The 18,253-nt window shown below is 38.3% G+C and overlaps 1 protein-coding gene and 1 long non-coding RNA gene across 2 annotated transcripts; one reads left to right on the top strand and one right to left on the bottom strand.

The window, feature by feature from the left end:
* The first annotated feature begins 353 nt into the window (after window positions 1-353).
* LOC107768601 (inactive protein RESTRICTED TEV MOVEMENT 1-like) lies at window positions 354-1,982 on the top strand. Its single transcript, XM_016587723.2, has 2 exons — window positions 354-602; window positions 1,432-1,982. The coding sequence occupies exons 1-2, from the start codon at window positions 417-419 to the stop codon at window positions 1,747-1,749; spliced, it is 504 nt and encodes a 167-aa protein (XP_016443209.1). The 5' UTR covers window positions 354-416; the 3' UTR covers window positions 1,750-1,982.
* A 308-nt stretch (window positions 1,983-2,290) lies between these two features.
* Window positions 2,291-4,855, bottom strand: LOC107768602 (uncharacterized). Its single transcript, XR_001644178.2, has 4 exons — window positions 4,725-4,855; window positions 3,417-3,530; window positions 3,113-3,329; window positions 2,291-2,521 (listed from the first exon to the last, which is right to left on the bottom strand). It is a non-coding gene; the product is annotated as an uncharacterized LOC107768602 (long non-coding RNA).
* Window positions 4,856-18,253: the final 13,398 nt, after the last annotated feature.

Below are 18,253 nucleotides of genomic sequence, written 5' to 3'. Positions count from 1 at the left end.
CAAAAATGTTGAAAATTTTGAAAAAGTGGTTTGGAAAACTCATTTTGAAAAATTTCCAAAAACTTGAAAATTTTCATGGACAAACATATTTTTGAAAAAAAATAAATTAAATTTGTTTTATTGACAGACGGGTCCTCATTTACTTTTTGTCCCTTTTTCCAGCTTAGTTTTCCTTTTTCTATTGCCGAGGAAAGTGGGTATTTCAAATTTGAAATGTGACATTTAAAATTTGAAAAGTTCCCAAAAGTCATCTTTCCCAAAGTTCCCAAAAAAAAAAAAAAACTTTTTTACAATATCAATACATATATACGTTATATTAACAATATAAATACACAAGGTTCTTTGAACATATGTTTTATCTTTTCCTTCCACAAACAATATTTTCTACCACTAATTAAACACAAAAAATCGTAATCATGATTAAGGTTTGTCCATTTATTGGATTAAATGGTGAAATATGGGATGATAAGGAAGATAAAGTAGTCAAGATTTTTATATCTCATGGTAGAAGAGTGAATTTCATTCAGTTTTTATACATAAAAAATGGATTCTTTGTCTTGTCCAATAAACATGGTGGTGATGGAGGCTTAAGATTTGATACAGTGAGTTATAAATTTACTACTAGTATTACTTTCTGTTCTCAGATTTTGTTTTCTTATTTCAAATTTCAAATATTTTGAAAAAGAAATACACAAGTACAGAAATTTTTCCTTCATTATTATTATTATTATTATATTATATTTTTTATTTTTTTGCTGAGAAGAAAATTTTGTACTTTGTAACTCATGTTTTTAGGGCCTACAGATTGACGTTTGGATAATTTTAGGAAAAAATTTGGGGTATTATTACTTTTAGCATGTGTAAAAATCTATTTATATTTGGTAGTTGAAAAAGTGTATAAAATTTGTATAATTTTTGTATACAAAATATAGAATATATATATATATATATATATATAAAATATAGAAACATTATTTTTTTTCCGGATATTATTTTGACAACGGCTATACAGTGTCATTTTCCAAAAAATAAATTTCTGAGAAAAAAAACAATCTTCTAGAAGTTTTGCTTTGTTCTTGAAATAATTTTTTTTTTGGTCCAAACAGCTTAAGCAAAATAGATTCTGAAAAGGTTCGTAGAAAAATAGTGTGAAAGTGCAATGTTTTGGCTATTTTCGTAAAAAATTGGTTTAGTTTTTTGAATTTAAGTCTCTCCTAAAAAAAATTAAAGTTTTCATCTATTTGAAAGTTTCTTAAATCCAAACGGGTAAGTTAGGGAAAAGCAAAAATCAAGAATTTTTTTTTCATGTATGTATAGCTGACCTGATTGTATAAATATTTTTATGCCGTTAATGTATAGAACTTAAACTTATGATTCTTGTCGTAAAAACTTATTGTGAAGGACTTTTTTTTTTTTTTTTTTTTTTTGCAGATTAAACTTGATTATCCCTCAGAGTTTATCACTTGGATACGTGGTTACTATGTGGAATTTCATCCTACAGTAATTCAACCTGCTAATTATGTGACATCAATCACATTTGGTACAAATAAAGCTACTTATGGACCTTTTGGAACCCATGAAAGTTCTGATACTGAGTTTGATTTTCAGTTTGGAACAGATGGAGCTTTTGGTGGATTTCATGGCACAACTCATATTCATTATCTTGAAAGTATCGGTGTTTATATCAAACCAATTACTTGTTCTACAACAGTAGAGAACAGGGAAGCAAATAACAGTGATGTTTCATGAATTTATGAAATTCGAATTTAGTGAAAATTGAGTAGTAGCTCACTGACAAGGTCGTTGATTGATATCTTATCGGGGTTTTGGATTTTCACTAGATCATTATGTTTTCTTTTATCTTTCTCTTAGACGTTCCTCTGCCTTAAAAGGAGACATGGATGTCAAGAATTAGGGTAGAAGGTAGTCGAGCGGTTTCTCTCTCTTCTGTGATGGAGTATGGTTCTAATTTATAGCATGTTATGTGCTCCCCCTTCTCCGTATCAATGCTATTATTATTCTAGTATTTTCTTATTCATCAATTTTTGTACTAATGTTGTTTCTTATATTCTTTTATTTTCTTCTTAGCTTTTTTTTTTTCTCTTGTATTTTTCAAACCTATTTGGAAACGCTTTTTTTTTTTTTGTGCCAAGGTATGCGTGTGGGATCATATACTGTGTATGTAGTTATTGTTGACAAATATGTTTATGTTTTTGCACATATTTATTTAACTAGGACCAAGGGATAGCAAATATGCATTTCACTGTTTTTGCTAAACATATCTCCAAAATGAATGAATGCTTTGATTACATTTCATGCAATTCCATATACTTAAGTATCACATCGACTTTAAATGGGGAGTTTGGGGTAAAAAGTCTAACACTGGGCTGCTCCAAACTTTTCTAAAAGTACTTTAAAAATGAAGTAAAAAAAGGAGGTAACTCTGGTAGCTTCTCTGCCTTCTCTTTGATTTTCTTCATCTTCACAGCATTTGTTGTATACTCGTCTGTCACAAAATTCACTGCAATGCAAAAGGGGAAAAAATAACTTAAGATGACCACGGCAAAAGGCTCGCTCCCCCCATAGGTTCAATCATCTTGACAATTTAAAAAAATTTAAAAAAAAATTTAAAAAAAAATCATCTTGACAGTTTAAAAAAAAAAAATTTTAAAAAAAGCTGTAATGCAATGCTTTAAAATGTTACTCGATGCTTTTTTCTCTTTTTATTTTCCTTGCTGGGAAAGTGCAGGAAATGCCCTAATCAAGAATGATTGAAGGTCCATTAGTAATTAATTAATTGAGTCGTTAAGTAAATCGAGCTCAATCATAATCACTGCAAGACAAGCTTCACGAGTTGAGAACGAGGCTTGAAACCACTATACATATTAGAAGACTAACTCTACGATGGAATGCTTGGAAATTGAATACAGGCCACAGGGTAATTCAATGAATGTAAAAGACAATTCACTTGGATCACGAATTTGTATCCCGATCAGAGCTGTAAAACAAACTTTAAACTTGCTTCTTGATGGGCAAAGTAAATATAATCGTCCGTAGAATCAGGAAAAGGCTTAGGACAAAAGGACTAGAAAATTCACGCAAGAATACTTACTTTACGAGTAGGGGTTACTTGCATCGATCCTTGATGGAAATTTACAAAGTATTCAACGGTGGCATGAGTGAACTACGCCATAAGTACCGCCATCTACGTGAGAGGACACTTGTTCTTGCAGCATCTTTTAGGGGTAACCAACAAAGAATCTGAATGAGCGCGTCATCATCCAACTTACTGATAGATTCACCTTCTGAATAGATTTTTTCTTCATGAACTGAAACAATAATAGATGAATCATTTAGGGGTAAACAATAAAGGATCTGAACGAGCGTTTTACCATCCAACTTATTGACAGATTCACCTTCTACATTTATCTCTTTTCCAAAAATTGAAACAGTAGTAGATGACATTGCCGTTCCCTTTGTCATCTTTGGGGATTCTGAGAAGCAACACAACAGGTGTGACTTCGGTTAACCTAAGGCAAAATCAACAATAGACTCAGACTTAGCTCAAGCAGATATGAAGCTAACAGTAAATGGAAAGAGGTTTCGATGCAAGTAGAAGGAAAGGTGTGCTAATCAAGTATCAGATTCTTTTTCTTTCTTTTTTTTTCTTTTTTGATAACCAAAAAGCCCCTGAGGGCCAATGGTGCACAATCCGAAACTCGGTGGATAATGAGCCCACCCCTCTATCCTTCACCACTTAAATACTCGACTTTAGTCTGCAGCAGGGCTCGAATCCGTAACATGCGCCTAACCCACCCATCACTAGTTGCTCTTACAACTAAACTTGTTTTTTTTCCTTCTATTTTGGTTAGGTCAATTTCAAGAATTTTATCACCATCTTGAGTTAAAGATACAAAAAGATCAGAGCAATTCAAGTTCCCATTAAACTTCAAGAAGGGAAACTACTTCTCCCTCCCAATAGTAATACAATAACAACAACAATCCGGCAAAAACCCACTACTGGGGTCTGGGAGGGTAGTGTGTACGCAGACCTTACCCCTACCCCGAAGGAGTAAAGAGGCTGTTTCCGAAAGATCTTCGGCTCAAGAAAAAGGAGACAATATTAGTATCAGCAAAGAAATCATATGAAAAACAGGAACAACATAAAATTCAGAAGAAAGATGCAAAGCAAAAGCGATAGCTAGTAAATAGGTCATGCGCTGAAAAGTGAAATAGAAACCCTACCAGACTGGTCTCGCAATACTGGGAGTTAAATCTTCTAATATCAAGTGTATCACTTCTTCATAATAAAAAATAATTATTATTAAGTTCAAACATGTTTCATTTCTCTGCCTAAAATTTTAACTCGAAATTTAGCTCAAGTACATAGCAAAAATTGTAATGCATATAACCAGGTCACCCAAAAAATTGATTCTATACAAAATCAATTGTTTATTCTTCTTATCCATATACATTTATTAATGAATCAAAACACAAAACATTTTTTGTTCCACAAGAATCTTAATATCAATACTCCCAAAACCAAATCGAAACACTCACCAAGAAAATCCCCAAAACAGAATAAACCCAGAAAAAAAAACGTGAAACATAAAACGAAAACTTTATTCGTAGAAACAAGCAGCCAGTTTATATGTGTGTGTGTGCCTTTTCCCTTTCAATTCTCAAGAATTGGAACGCATTGAAGCACAAATAGAAAATCGAACCTGACTAGGAAATCAGCCGGCGAGATGGTGACGGGCGGTGGCACGCGGCTGCTGCGGCGGAGAGACAGAGAGCAATTTTTATCAGTGACCCAAATGTCCACTTTTGTAATTGTGTCCTCACTGCCAAAAAGGGATCTTTAAAGCATTTAACATGCCACGATACCGGTCAAAGAATAAGATTAATTACCATTTTAAATTTGTTAACAATAATGTTTATCCTAATGTATTTTTATATAGTAAATTATATGATTGGGTAAATATTTTTAATCTATTAATGCAAAAATAAGTAAGTAATTTATTATTTTTAACAAATTATTATTAATAATTGTTATATAAATATTATGTAATCTTTGTAAATAATTTGATAGTGTAGATATTTTTTCTTCATAAGTGCATAGAACTTTTAAAATCATTGAAAAATAATGAGGCATTAAATGCAAATTAAATTTTTTATATGTTTTTATTATTTAACTTGAAATAAAGATTTGAATTTGAAATATAATTTGAGTGAGTATGTCAAGTGACGTATTATGATTGAGGAGGTTATGCCAAAGATGAAGAGGGATAGGGCGACCAGACGAGACAAGATTACGGTGGAATTTTAGCAGAACGCGGGCCGGGCAGGCTTGGAGTGGCTTACTGGTTTGTTTAATGTAATTTTTAGGATGAAGATGATGCCCGAAGAATGGAGACGGAGTTTGATAGTCCCATTGTACAAGAACAAAGGTGATATATAAAACTGTAATAACTATATAAGTATCAAGATAATGAGTCACACCATGAAAGTTTGGGAGAGGGTGGCGAGAGGAGGGTGAGAAGGAGTGTGTTCTGGTACCTACTGGTATGTCAGGATCCAATTGGTCATGAACATCGTAAGCTGTTGCTTTTTTTTTAATTTCGGAGAACCAATTCAGTTTCATACCAGGGCGGTCGACTACATAAGCCATTCATCTCGTAAGGAGATTGATGGAACAATATAGTGAGAGGAAGAAGGACTTGCATATGATGTTTATTGACTTAGAAAAGCCTATAATAAAGTCCCTAGGCAGGTTTTATAGAGATGTTTGGAGATTAGCGGTGTCCCAGTAACGTACATTAGAGTGATTAAGGACATGTACGATAAAGCTAAGACTCGGATGAGGGTTGTGGGAGATGACTCAGACTATTTTCCATTGGAGATAGGGTTACATCAAGGATCAACTATTAGCCCATTTTTATTTGCCCTGGCGATGGATGTGTTGACACGACACATTCAAGGAAAGGTGTCATGGTGTATGTTATTTGCAGATGATATAGTGCTGATTGATGAGACGCATTGTGGGGTTAATTTTAGGCTAGAGGTGTGGAGACAGACCTTGGAGTCTAAAGGTTTCAATTCGAGCAGGACGAACACAGAGTACTTAGAGTATAAGTTTAGTATTGGGGCTCATGAAGCAGAAGTGGACGTGAAGGTGGATACACAACTCATCCCAGAAGGAGTGATAGTTTCAAATATCTTGGGTCTGTGATACAGGGTAATGGGGAGATCGACAAGGATGTCACACACTGTATTGGAGCGGGATGGATAAAATGGAGGCTTGCTTTTGGTGTTTTGTATGACAACTTTCGCACCCCATTTTCTCACGAAGGCGGGTTTCGACGTTGTGACAACTCTTTTAGATGGGAGATAGAGTGCTAAAAGAAGAAGAGTCGCCATCTAATGATTTTTAAGGTGTGTTAGGGCACCTATTATGCAGAACTCTATTTGACTAGTCAACGCCACTAAAGATCGGATAAGGTCTCAAATTAACTCATAGAGAAGGTGTTAGACACTCTTCGAGGTCCACAACTGTGGTTCCTGGCCGAACCTAAGACTATGTGGATTATAATTAGGCACGATGATCAAATAAACAAAGAGAATAAAAAGGTCAATGAGTTTTATTATAACACAATGAGAAATAAATATTACAAGGATATAACTATAACGGTCTATATTAGATGACTAAATGTATAAAGAAGAGGGAAGTTCTAAGTTTTTTAACCTAAAGGATCACCCCTTGCAACATAAATAATACTTCGCAACTCTCTTGAGGTAGGGAGTTACTCATATTGTTCAGCGGACAGACTATCATCTCTTGCTACCCGATTACTATTTTATAGTTGTTTACCTAAAAGCGCTTTAATTCAATTCTAAGTCGTACCCTATGTGTGCACTACCCGTCCCATGCCTATGGTCTAGGAGACATTGGACCTATATTTAGGGTGGTTCTAGACTTTACTTAGGCTGCTCAGAATGATAAAACTAGGCGACATACAAAACAAGTTGGACTTCATGTAAAGGGCACCTAAGAGCTCAAGTTAGCCTCCACACTTAGACAACAAATGCACGCAAATAGATTCTCACATTAGGCATTACACCGTTTTAGAGTTGAGGCAAATTAAAGTTATTAAACCCTATAGATATGATTTAATGTGACCTTGGATTTAAACGTGCAGGTAGTTTCAGATGCAAGGCGCCACTCTAAACTTATAGACATGATTTCCACACAACTATACAGTTTAGAAGTATTTGGTATTGCATGCTGATTATTGAGATTACAGGTTATAAGTTATTAAACCTATAGACATGATCTCTAAGTGATTTACGCAGTAGAGGGCAATGATAACCATTTTTTTGGAAATACTCAGAATTACTCATATTTGATCTTATGGTCATGCTTTCTAATAGTGGCATGGCTAAGCAATGAAACAGTGTTTGAAAGTTCAGCATGAACACTTTAAAGCAAGTGGTAATACCATATAGGCAGGATTTCTAACGACTGACGACTGAAACTGATTACATCTTAGCCCCTATAGGTATGTTTTCTAGGTGAACAGTATAATGTAATAGCAAATTAACCAATTAAAGTCCTATATGCATGATTTCTTGATGAAGATTAGTATAACATGAACTAGTATAATCCTATAGACATGGTATTTAATGAATAGGTTGTAGTTATACAATTTGAAGGAATGTTTATTAACACTTGTTTCCTGTAGGCATGCTGCCTAGTAACACATAGCAGAAGACATAGGAATAAATAAAGACTTATGCTTTGACAGTAGACAAGTTGTGTGAGTGTGTGATTCTCCTAATGGCATGATTTCTACCCGTGTACATGGAAATTGAATAACATATATGGTAGGTTGGATAACAAGTAGATCATACGAATCCTATAGGCATGTTTTCTACCCTTGCACGTAAATATTAGAGTATGCATATTTTCCCGATTTCACTAACACTCCAATTATTTATTACAAAATTATTACAAACCAGATGATAAATATAAGTACAAATATTACATGAAAGATAATAATAGGCCTACAGTAATCCCAAAAGGAGATACCCAGTATTGTCTGGGCCTTCAACAAACTCTTTCATCACAAACAGCATACCCAGGTCCCATCAGGGGATTATGTTCATCAGCACAACCTAGAAACCATAGAGAAACTCAAGCCAAACCCAACAATCACTTATTGACCATATGACCCAAACATTGAATTACACAGAAATCACTTAAACAACCCAGTTTGCAGATTCAGTAGATAAAATGAGGAAAGAACTGAGTATTAGAGATAGCTCAAGTCTCAGTAGTAAAGAGAGTGGCCAAATGACCCCAGATCCTAGTGCGCTAGAGTTCACAAGGGTCTCAAATGGACTCCGAGCAGTGCTCGCACTAGGGAGGTCAATAGTGAAAGTCTTGGTTGCCTTGGCTTTCAACCGTCCAAGGGTGGTAGATTCAGAATAGTGTAGGTAACAAATGAGAGTGAGAGAACATTGATCAAATAATAGAATTTGAAGAGGTGCACTTATAGTTTTAGAAGCAGACATGACATGGGTGACATACGAGAAAAGAGAATCAACAAAACTCAAAGAATAGGTTGTTATCACAAGTTCAAACACTTGGCATATCCGCCAGAAAATATTTTGCAAAAGACATGAGCATCAAGGTTTCTAATATTACAAGATTGACATACAAAGGTGCATAATACCAAACGAGTTTGAAGTAGAGCATTAACTTAAAGTATTTAAAACCTAGGGGACCAAATTATGTTAAGTATACATCACAATATCAAAAGACAGACATGCTAACTTACATCATGAAGCAAAATAGTATCAAACATTGTAAGGAAACACAAGTTGAGATAGCTACTCCAAAGTCTCAAATAATCATTAAAGGATATGGGATTCAGCAAACAAAGACATAACAAAGTAGCAAAACTAGCATGGGAGCGGATCATAGTTAACTGTGAAGGTCTTAACATAGATTAGAACATATTACAGATGCGAGTCAGTCACTACAGGAATTCAGAACAGAGTAGGAAAGCAACCTCATCTCAAAGAGCAAATATAGACATTCAGGTATCAACACATTAGGCTAAATGAACTTAAGAGGGTCTAAATTTTTCAGGTGAAGCATATTCAAATAACATATCTCAGAACTGACAGCTTTAGGTAAAATCAAATGCTAAAGAGGTTCAAAACAAGTGCAAATCTAATAAGGTTGCACACAGAAGTAGCCTAGAAATACATCAGGTCACAAATTTCAGAGGTAAGAATCGACAAATCATGAACACAGAAGAACAAAATTGTAAAAGCCAAAAGACTTACCAGTTATCAGTTGATAAAAATAGATAACAAGAAAGAACCAACTCCACAATACTCTGATTATCAACAAAGAGCAAGAACCCAGAGTTTTAGTGCGTCAGAGTTCCCAAGGGCTTCGAATGAACCCCTGGGCAGTGCTTGCACCAAGAAAAGTTGAAAAATCGAAATCCAGTGGCCTAGGTTTTCAGCCGGCCAAGAACCAGAGTACAGAACTGTCACGATCCTAAATCCAGACCCGGTCGTGATGGCACCTATCGTGAAATAAGGCTAGCCGACACAACACCCATTTCATTTTTAACAGTTATAATAATACAATTTAAGTCATTAACATATTATAAATCCCAAAGTAAAAGTGAGATAGAACATTTGCGAAAATAAACATAGCTTGACATCAAGGTGTCACCTAGGGGTGTCAATGGATATTCGAAAACCGACCGAACCGTACCGCACCGAACCGATTTTTAGGTTTTTTTAAGTAACCGTAGGTTTTTATATAAATCTATAACCGCACAGATAATTAGGGCAGGTTTTTTATTTTATAAAAATAAACCGAAAAATACCGAACCGTACCGAATAAATTTTACATGTAGAAAATATATTTATTTAGTAAGTTTAAAAGTAATAATGCATTAAATTTTCTTTGGGCCTTGGAATTATGAAAACTATTACAAGCCAACAAGTAATTAAACTCAAAATACTAATTCCTAAAACTTATTATTCTACTTCTACTTAAACTAAGTTATTTCAAGTATCTTTATTAGCAAGACACAAAGTATTCTAGCGATTATGAGTAGAAAACAACAACGTATTGAATATATTTCCTTTCATATAATTTGGATTTATCTTTTTGTATATTTAATCTTCTATAGACTTTATTCTTGAGTCCCAGCTTGGTATATCTTTCAACTCGTGCGATTTATATTTTCTTTACCTTTGTTTGATTTCTTTTACACTGTTGTAGAATAGTTGATGGATCTATACTCTAGCCATCTTTTTTTTTAATTCATCATCCTTTAAACAGTAAAAATGTCTAGAGAATTTTGCTAAGTCCTATAAAAGAACGTATGTTATTGCATTCTACTTCTACTGGTAAATTTTACATGATATAAAAAAATACCGAAAATTAACCGAACCATACCGATACCGAAGAGAAACCGATATGATTGGGACGGTTTCGAAAAGTCTAATTTTGGTTATACATAATAGAATAACTGAAAAATTGGTATGATACATATTTTATAAAATAACCGGCCGAACCAAACCATTGACACCCCTAGTGTCACCAATTATGAGCATCTAACATAAGTCTAGGAGTATGGAAAAAGGACTACATAGTCTATTACAAAATCCAGCACAAGTGAAAATAAAGATAAGAGGGAGAAACACTGGGCTGCGAACGCCGAGCAGCTACCTAGTGATCTCTAAATAGCCCGCTGGAAGCAATTAGCCCTCGCTAGCAGGACTCGAGGCTCCTGAATCTGCACACAAGGTGCAGAGAGTAATATGAGTATGCCAACTCAGTGAGTAATAAAACTAAAAGCAGCTGAGAGATAAGAAAGCACGTAAAACAAAACAAAATACTACAAAGAGGCAGTATAAAATCAATACAATGCAATAGAATAGTGAAAAACTTGTGAAAACATCGCAGTTCAGTAAAAACCTCTTTTAACAGCTAAACAAGTGAATGAAAAGCAGCGAGAAAAGATAAACACATAAAATCAGCCCCTTGGGCACAATATCAACAGAATCAGCCCCTCGGGCAATAACATGGAACAACATTAGCCCCTCGGGTTATATCACATATCACACTGGGTACCCGCGCTCACTAGGGATGTACAAACTCCGGGAGGGTCCCCTTACAGCCCAAGCGCAATATGAAGCCATCTCGTGGCATAATCAAATAGGCTCTCGGCCTCATATCAAGCCATCTTGTGGCGTACAACTCAGGCCTTCGGCCTCATAATCATAATTAGTACAACACTGTTGCGGCATGCAGCCCGGTCCCATAATAATCCTCACAACACAAGCCCTCAGCCCTATCCAGTCAGAAATCTCTAAAAGCCACTCAGGCACAGTAAAATATGATGCTCAACTCAAAATATCATTTAAGATGTCAAAACAAAGTAAATATGGCTGTGTTATAAAACCAGTAGATTATATCATGACTGAGTACGAGTATAAAGTCAAATCAGTGATGAATAGTAGTACAAATCCCCTAAGGGTCCAAACAGTTGGCACGAGTCCTAGATATGGCGTTCAGCCCAAAACATGACGATAACAAATAGTTTTCAATCAAATATGTAGTAAAACAGTCATACGGGATGGACTAAGTCACAATCTCCAATAGTGCACGACCCCACGCTCGGCATCTAGCATGTGCGTCACCTTAATATAGCACAACAATGTGAAATCCAGGGTTTCATACCATCAGGACAACATTTACAATCATTACTCACTTCTATCCGGTCCAAACTCTAGCCCGCGATGCCTTTGCCTCTCAAATCGGCCTCTGGATGCTCCAAATCTAACCAAAATCAGTACATAATCATCAAAATATGCTAAGGGAACAAAGCCCACTCGAAAGTAATCAAAATACAATGCAAATCCCGAAATTAACCAAACCCGACCCCGGTTCCACATCTCGGAATTCGATAAAATTTATATCAATCAACTCCTTATCTCCTTACGAGTTCATACATATCAAAAGTACCAAAATCTGACCACAAATAACCCCTTAAACCCTTACTCAAAGGTCTCCAACCTCAAATCCTAATTCCCAATTTTTAACCTTAATTCCCATTAATTTCGAGTCAAATCAGTGAAATAACACCATAAAAATGAGTTTAGGGTCCAAAAACCTTACCTCTATGAAATCCCTCCCTCAAGCTCAAACCTGTATGAAAATGGTGAAGAATAACTCAAAAATTGCGAAGGAAACCTTTTATACCTTCTGACCCAGGCTTTTCGCACATGCGGTCCCATTTCTACGGTCTTGACCACTACACCTGTTGTTTTCACTTAAAGTCCAAGTCCCGCATCTGCGATGCAAATCCCGCACCTGCGATAGCGTAGGTGCGCTTCCTTAATCGCTTCTGCGGTTCCAACTGATGCCCTCCTTGGCCGCTTCTGCGGCTTGCTTCCGCATCTGCGGGGGTCGCACCTGCGGCCTCCCAACCGTAGATGCGGTTATGACAGCAGTCCTAAAACTTCAGCTGCAAAAACCCAACTCAAATCTTTCGTCAACCATCCGAAATCACCCCGAGGCCCCCGGGACCTCAACCAAAAGCACAAATAAGTCATATACCACTATCCAAACTTATACCAATCTTCAAAACACCTCAAACAACATCTAATCAACCAAAACACATCGGATTCAAGTCTAAGGTTCCAAAAATCTTACGAATTACCCTTTTGATCAAAAAGTTTATCAAACTACGTCCGAATGACCTAAAATTTTGCACACACGTCCCAAATGACACGACGGACCTACTGCAAATGCCAGAATTCCATTACGGCCCCTATATCAAAATCTCACCTATCAACCGGAAAACGCAAAAATACCAATTTTGCCAATTCAAGCCTAAACCTACTACATACCTAAAAAAACACGTTCCGATCATGATCCTAAGTCCCAAATCATCTCCCGAAGCTATTCAAACCATCGAAATTCACATCCGAGCCCTTTATCTCATCAGTCAACATCCAATTGACTTTTCCAACTTAAGCATACTTAAAAGAGTCTAAGAGTCTCAAACCTTACCAAAACCTCTCTGAATCCAAGCCAACCAACCTGATAACACATAATACAGTTGAACAAGGCAATAATAAGCAGAAATGGGGGAAATGGAGCGGTAACTCATGAAACGACCGGCTGAGTCGTTACATCCTCCCCCTCTTAAACAAACGCTTGTCCTCGAATGAGTCAAGAAACATACCTGAAGCCTCAAATAGGTGAGGATATCTGCTCCGCATCTCCTGCTCGGTCTCCCAGGTAGCCTCCTCCACAGACTGACCTCTCAACTGCACCTTCACTGAAGTTGTATCCTTCGACCTCAACTTTCAAACATGATGCTCCAAAATAGCTACTGGCTCCACATCATAACTCAGATCATCATCTAACTGAACCGTGCTGAAATCCAAAACATGAGATGGATCGCCAATATACATCCAAAGCATGGGAACATGAAATACCGGATGCACACTTGACAAGCTGGGCGGCAAAGTAAGCTCATAAGCCACCTCACCAATCCTCTGAAGTACCTCAAAAGGCCAATGAACCGAGGACTCAATTTACCCTTCTTTCCAAATCTCATAACATCCTTCATGGGCGAAACCTTCAACAAAACCTTCTCACCAGTCATGTAGGACACATCCCGAACCTTCCTGTCAGCATAACTCTTCTATCTCGACTGCGTTGTACGAAGCCTCTCCTGAATTACCTTCACCTTGTCTAAAGCATCCTGCACCAAATCCATACACAATAGTCTAGCCTCACCCGACTCAAACCATCTAACTGGAGATCTACACCGCCTCCCATACAAAACCTTATATGGAGCCATCTGAATACTCGACTGGTAACTATTGTTATAAGCAAACTCTGCGAGCGGTAGAAACTGATCCCATGACCTCCGAAATCAATGACACAAGCACGCAACATGTCCTCTAAATATCTGAATAGTGTGCTCGGATTGCCCGTTCGTATGAGGGTGAAAAATTGTGCTAAACTCAACCTGAGTACCCAACTCTCGCTGCAGAGACCTCCAAAACTGTGAAGTGAACTAAGTGACCCTATCTAAAATAATGGAAACTGGGACACCATGCAAACGAACAATCTCCCCAATATAGATCTCTGCCAACCGCTTTGAAGAATAAGTAGTACACAGGAATGAAGTGCGCGGACTTGGTCAGCCGATCCACAATCACCCAAATAGCATCAAACTTCTTCAAAGTCCGTGGGATCCCAACTACAAAGTCCATGGTGATCCGCTCCCACTTCCATTCTGGAATATCCTTCTGCTGAAGTAAGCCACCCGGTCTCTGATGCTCATACTTCACCTGCTGACAATTGAGACACCAAGCTACAAATCCTACAATGTCCTTCTTCATTCTCCTCCACCAATAATGCTATCTCAGATCCTGATACATCTTCGCAGCACCCGGATGAATGTAATACCACGAGCTATGGGCCTCCTCCAGAATCAACTCCCGAAGCCCATCTATATTGGGCACACATATCCGGCCCTGCATCCTCAACACCCCATTATCACCAATGGTCACATCTCTGGCATCATCATGCTGAACTCTGTCATTAAGGACAAGCAAATGAGGATCATCATATTGGTGCTCTCTGATGCGATTATATAAGGAATATCGAGAAATCACACAAGCCAATACCCGACTGGGCTCCGAAATATCCAACCTCATAAACCGATTGGCCAAGGCCTGAACATCAACTGCAAGAGATCTCTCCCCAACTGGAACATATGCCAAACTCCCCATACTCACCACCTTCCTACTCAAGGCATCGACCACCACATTGGCCTTCCCCGGATGGTACAAAATAGTAATATCATAATCCTTTAGCAACTCCAACCATCTCCGCTGCCTCAAATTGAGATCCTTTTGCTTGAACAAGTGCTAGAGGATATGGTGATTAGTAAACACCTCATAAGACACACCATACAAATAATGCCTCCAAATCTTCAACGCGTGAACAATGGCAGCCAACTCCAAATCATGAACAAGGTAGTTCTTCTCACGGGGCTTCAACTAACGAGAAGCATAAACAATAACTCTACCCTCCTGCATCAATACACACCCAATACCAACTCTCGAAGCATCACAATACATGGTATATGAACCTGAAGTTGATGGAAAAACTAACACTGGAGCTGTGGTCAAGGCAGTTTTGAGCTTCTGAAAACTCTCCTCACACTCATCCGACCACATGAATGGAGGACCCTTCTGACTCAACTTGGTCAAGGGTGATGCGATAGATGAAAATCCTTGAACAAATCGATGGTAATAACCCGCCAAACCAAGGAAGTTGTGAATCTCTATGGCTGAGGACGGTCTGGGCCAACTCTGAACCGCCTCTATCTTCTTTAGATCAACCTGAATACCCTCACTAGACACCACGTGCCCCAAGAAATCCACTAAACTAAGCCAAAACTCACACTTGGAGAACTTTGCATAAAGCTTCTCCTCCCTCAATATCTGCAACACAACTCTCAAGTGCTTCACGTACTCCTCCTGGCTACGCAGATACACCACAATATCATTAATGAAGACTATGACAAACGAGTCAAGATAAGGCCGAAACATACTGTTCATCAAATGCATGAACGTTGTTGGGGCATTGGTCAGCCCAAAAGACATCACCAAGAACTCATAATGACCATATCAGGTCTTGAAAGCCGTCTTAAGAATATCCGAGTCCCTGATCTTCAACTGGTGATAACCTGAACAGAGATCAATCTTGGAGAACACTCTCGCTCCCTAAAGCTAGTCAAACAAATCAACGATACGAGGCAAATGATATTTGTTCTTGATTGTTACTTTGTTCAACTACCTGTAATCAATGCACATCCTCATCGTGCCATCCTTCTTCTTCAATGATAGAACCGACGCACCCCAAGGCGACACACTAGGCTGAATAAACCCCTTATCAAGGAGCTCGTGAAGCTTCTCCTTCAGCTCCTTCTACTCTGCTGGGGCCATACGATACGATGGAATAGAAATGGGCTAAGTGCCCGACACTAGGTCAATACCAAAATCAATATCTCTGTCCGGTGACATGCCCGACAGGTTTGTAGGAAACACATCGGGAAACTTCCTCACAATAGGAACAAAATCAATACTAGGAGTCTCCGGACCGACATCCCTCACAAAGATACGGATAGTTACCACACATGACCGGTACACACGGTCTACAATAATAGTATCGCCCACCAGAGTAGATACACCAACAGATGAAACAAGAGACTTACGTGGCATATCCAAATAACGAGCAAAGTATGATAACACATAAGAATAAGTGGAATCGAGATCAAATAATATAGAAGCATCTTTGTGGTAGACTGAGACAATACCTATGATCACAGCATCTGAAGCAATAACATCGGGTCTAGCTGGGAGTACATAGAAACGGGCCTGACCGCCACCTGACCGACCTCCCTCTCTAGGGAGGCCCCTAGTTGACTGTCCTCCACCCCTAGCTGGCTGGGTGGGTGATGGTAAAGTAACTGGCGCTGAAGTCGATGGTTGACTCCTCTATTGAGATGAACCCCCAAGACGACGAGGACACTGCCTCCACATATGACCCAACTCTCCACACTCATAGTAACTCCCGGGTGCTGGAGAAGGGGACTGAAGGGAACCCCTAGCTCCGAAATGACTAGCAGATGCACCTGGCATAGAAGAGCCTTAAACTGAGGAAGCATGGGACAAACTTTGGGCTAGAAGGGCACTGAGTGATGACTGGCCCTGATGTGAACTATGAGAACCATGACCCGATGACGCCTCACGATAACCTGGGCGAACTTGCTGAGCATGCCTGAATGAACGGCCTCTGTCGTGCTGAAACTGACCTCTCGAAGGAGCACCACCATAACTACCAGATCATCGAGGCCTCTTGGCCTCCCTCTCATCTCGCTCCTGGCAACGAACTGACTCAATCTCACGAACAATGTCAACAACCTCCTCAAAAGTAGCACCAGAAACCCTCTCCCTGGTCATGGGAATACGAAGCTGATACGTGAAGCCATCAACGAACCTCCTAATACTCTCTCTCTCTCTTTATAGGAACCAACCAAACAACATGACGAGATAACTCTGAAAACCTCATCTCATACTGCGTCACAGTCATCTCTCCCTGACGCAACCACTCGAACTGCTTGCGCAGCTCCTCTCTGCGAGACTATGGCACATACTTCTCCAAAAAGAGAATAGAGAACTGCTGCCAGGTACGGGGTGCTGCACCAACAGGCCTACACCTCTCATAAGACTCCCACCAAGTGAAGGCAGCTCTAGAAAATTGAAAAGTAGTGAAAGTAACCCTGCTGGTCTCCAAAATACCCGTTGTACGAAGAATCCTCGGACACTTGTCCAAGAAACCCTGGGCATCCTCGCTCTCTGCACCACTGAAAGTCGGAGGCTGAAGTCTACCAAACCTCTCCAACCTGCGCTGCTCGTCCTCTGGCATAGCATGAGCTACATGTCACACCTCTTTTTTACTACCCCCGCAAGGGTATAAGGTAGTTTTTTCCAATTTAAGTGACAATCGAAATAGGATTATTTATATTGAATTCAGAGTCGCCACTTGGGATAATTTATGGTGTCCCAAGTCACCGGTTCAAATCCCGAATCGAGGAAAGAGTGACTCTGTTTTATAATCCGCGAACATAGAAATACTGATAAGGAATTCTGTTAACCTGGGAGAATGTGTTAGGCATTCCCGAGTTCCGTGATTTTAGCACGGTCGCTCAACTATTATTATTGGCCTATTTATTTGATTTTAAAACACTTTTAAGCCTATGTGCATTTTTTTAACTTTTGAAAAACCGCTTTTACTTATTTCAATAATTAATTCAAGGTTATTTAAAACATATCACAAGCCACGCTACATGAAATGCACCCGTGGTTCACGACACGTTCTATTTAACCTTGTTGGAAATTAGAACCGGGTCACATAAAATGCACCCCCGGATTTTAATAGCCATGAAAATTATATATTCAACGCGCCTAAAGCAAACTACGAAGTTCATTTTAATATCTAAATTATGAAATTAATACGAGTGCCATGTATGATTAAATCATGGATGGCACACCCCGGACCATTAGTAGTCTATGAAAACCAATTTTATTATTAAGAAATTTTGTTCGAAGTTGTGCTAACGCATAC

The sequence above is a fragment of the Nicotiana tabacum genome, chromosome 18 (assembly GCF_000715075.1).
Source record: "Nicotiana tabacum cultivar K326 chromosome 18, ASM71507v2, whole genome shotgun sequence".
NCBI lineage: Eukaryota > Viridiplantae > Streptophyta > Magnoliopsida > Solanales > Solanaceae > Nicotiana > Nicotiana tabacum.
Note: the sequence above shows the minus strand (reverse complement) of the source record. Positions and strands in the feature narration are given on the sequence as shown.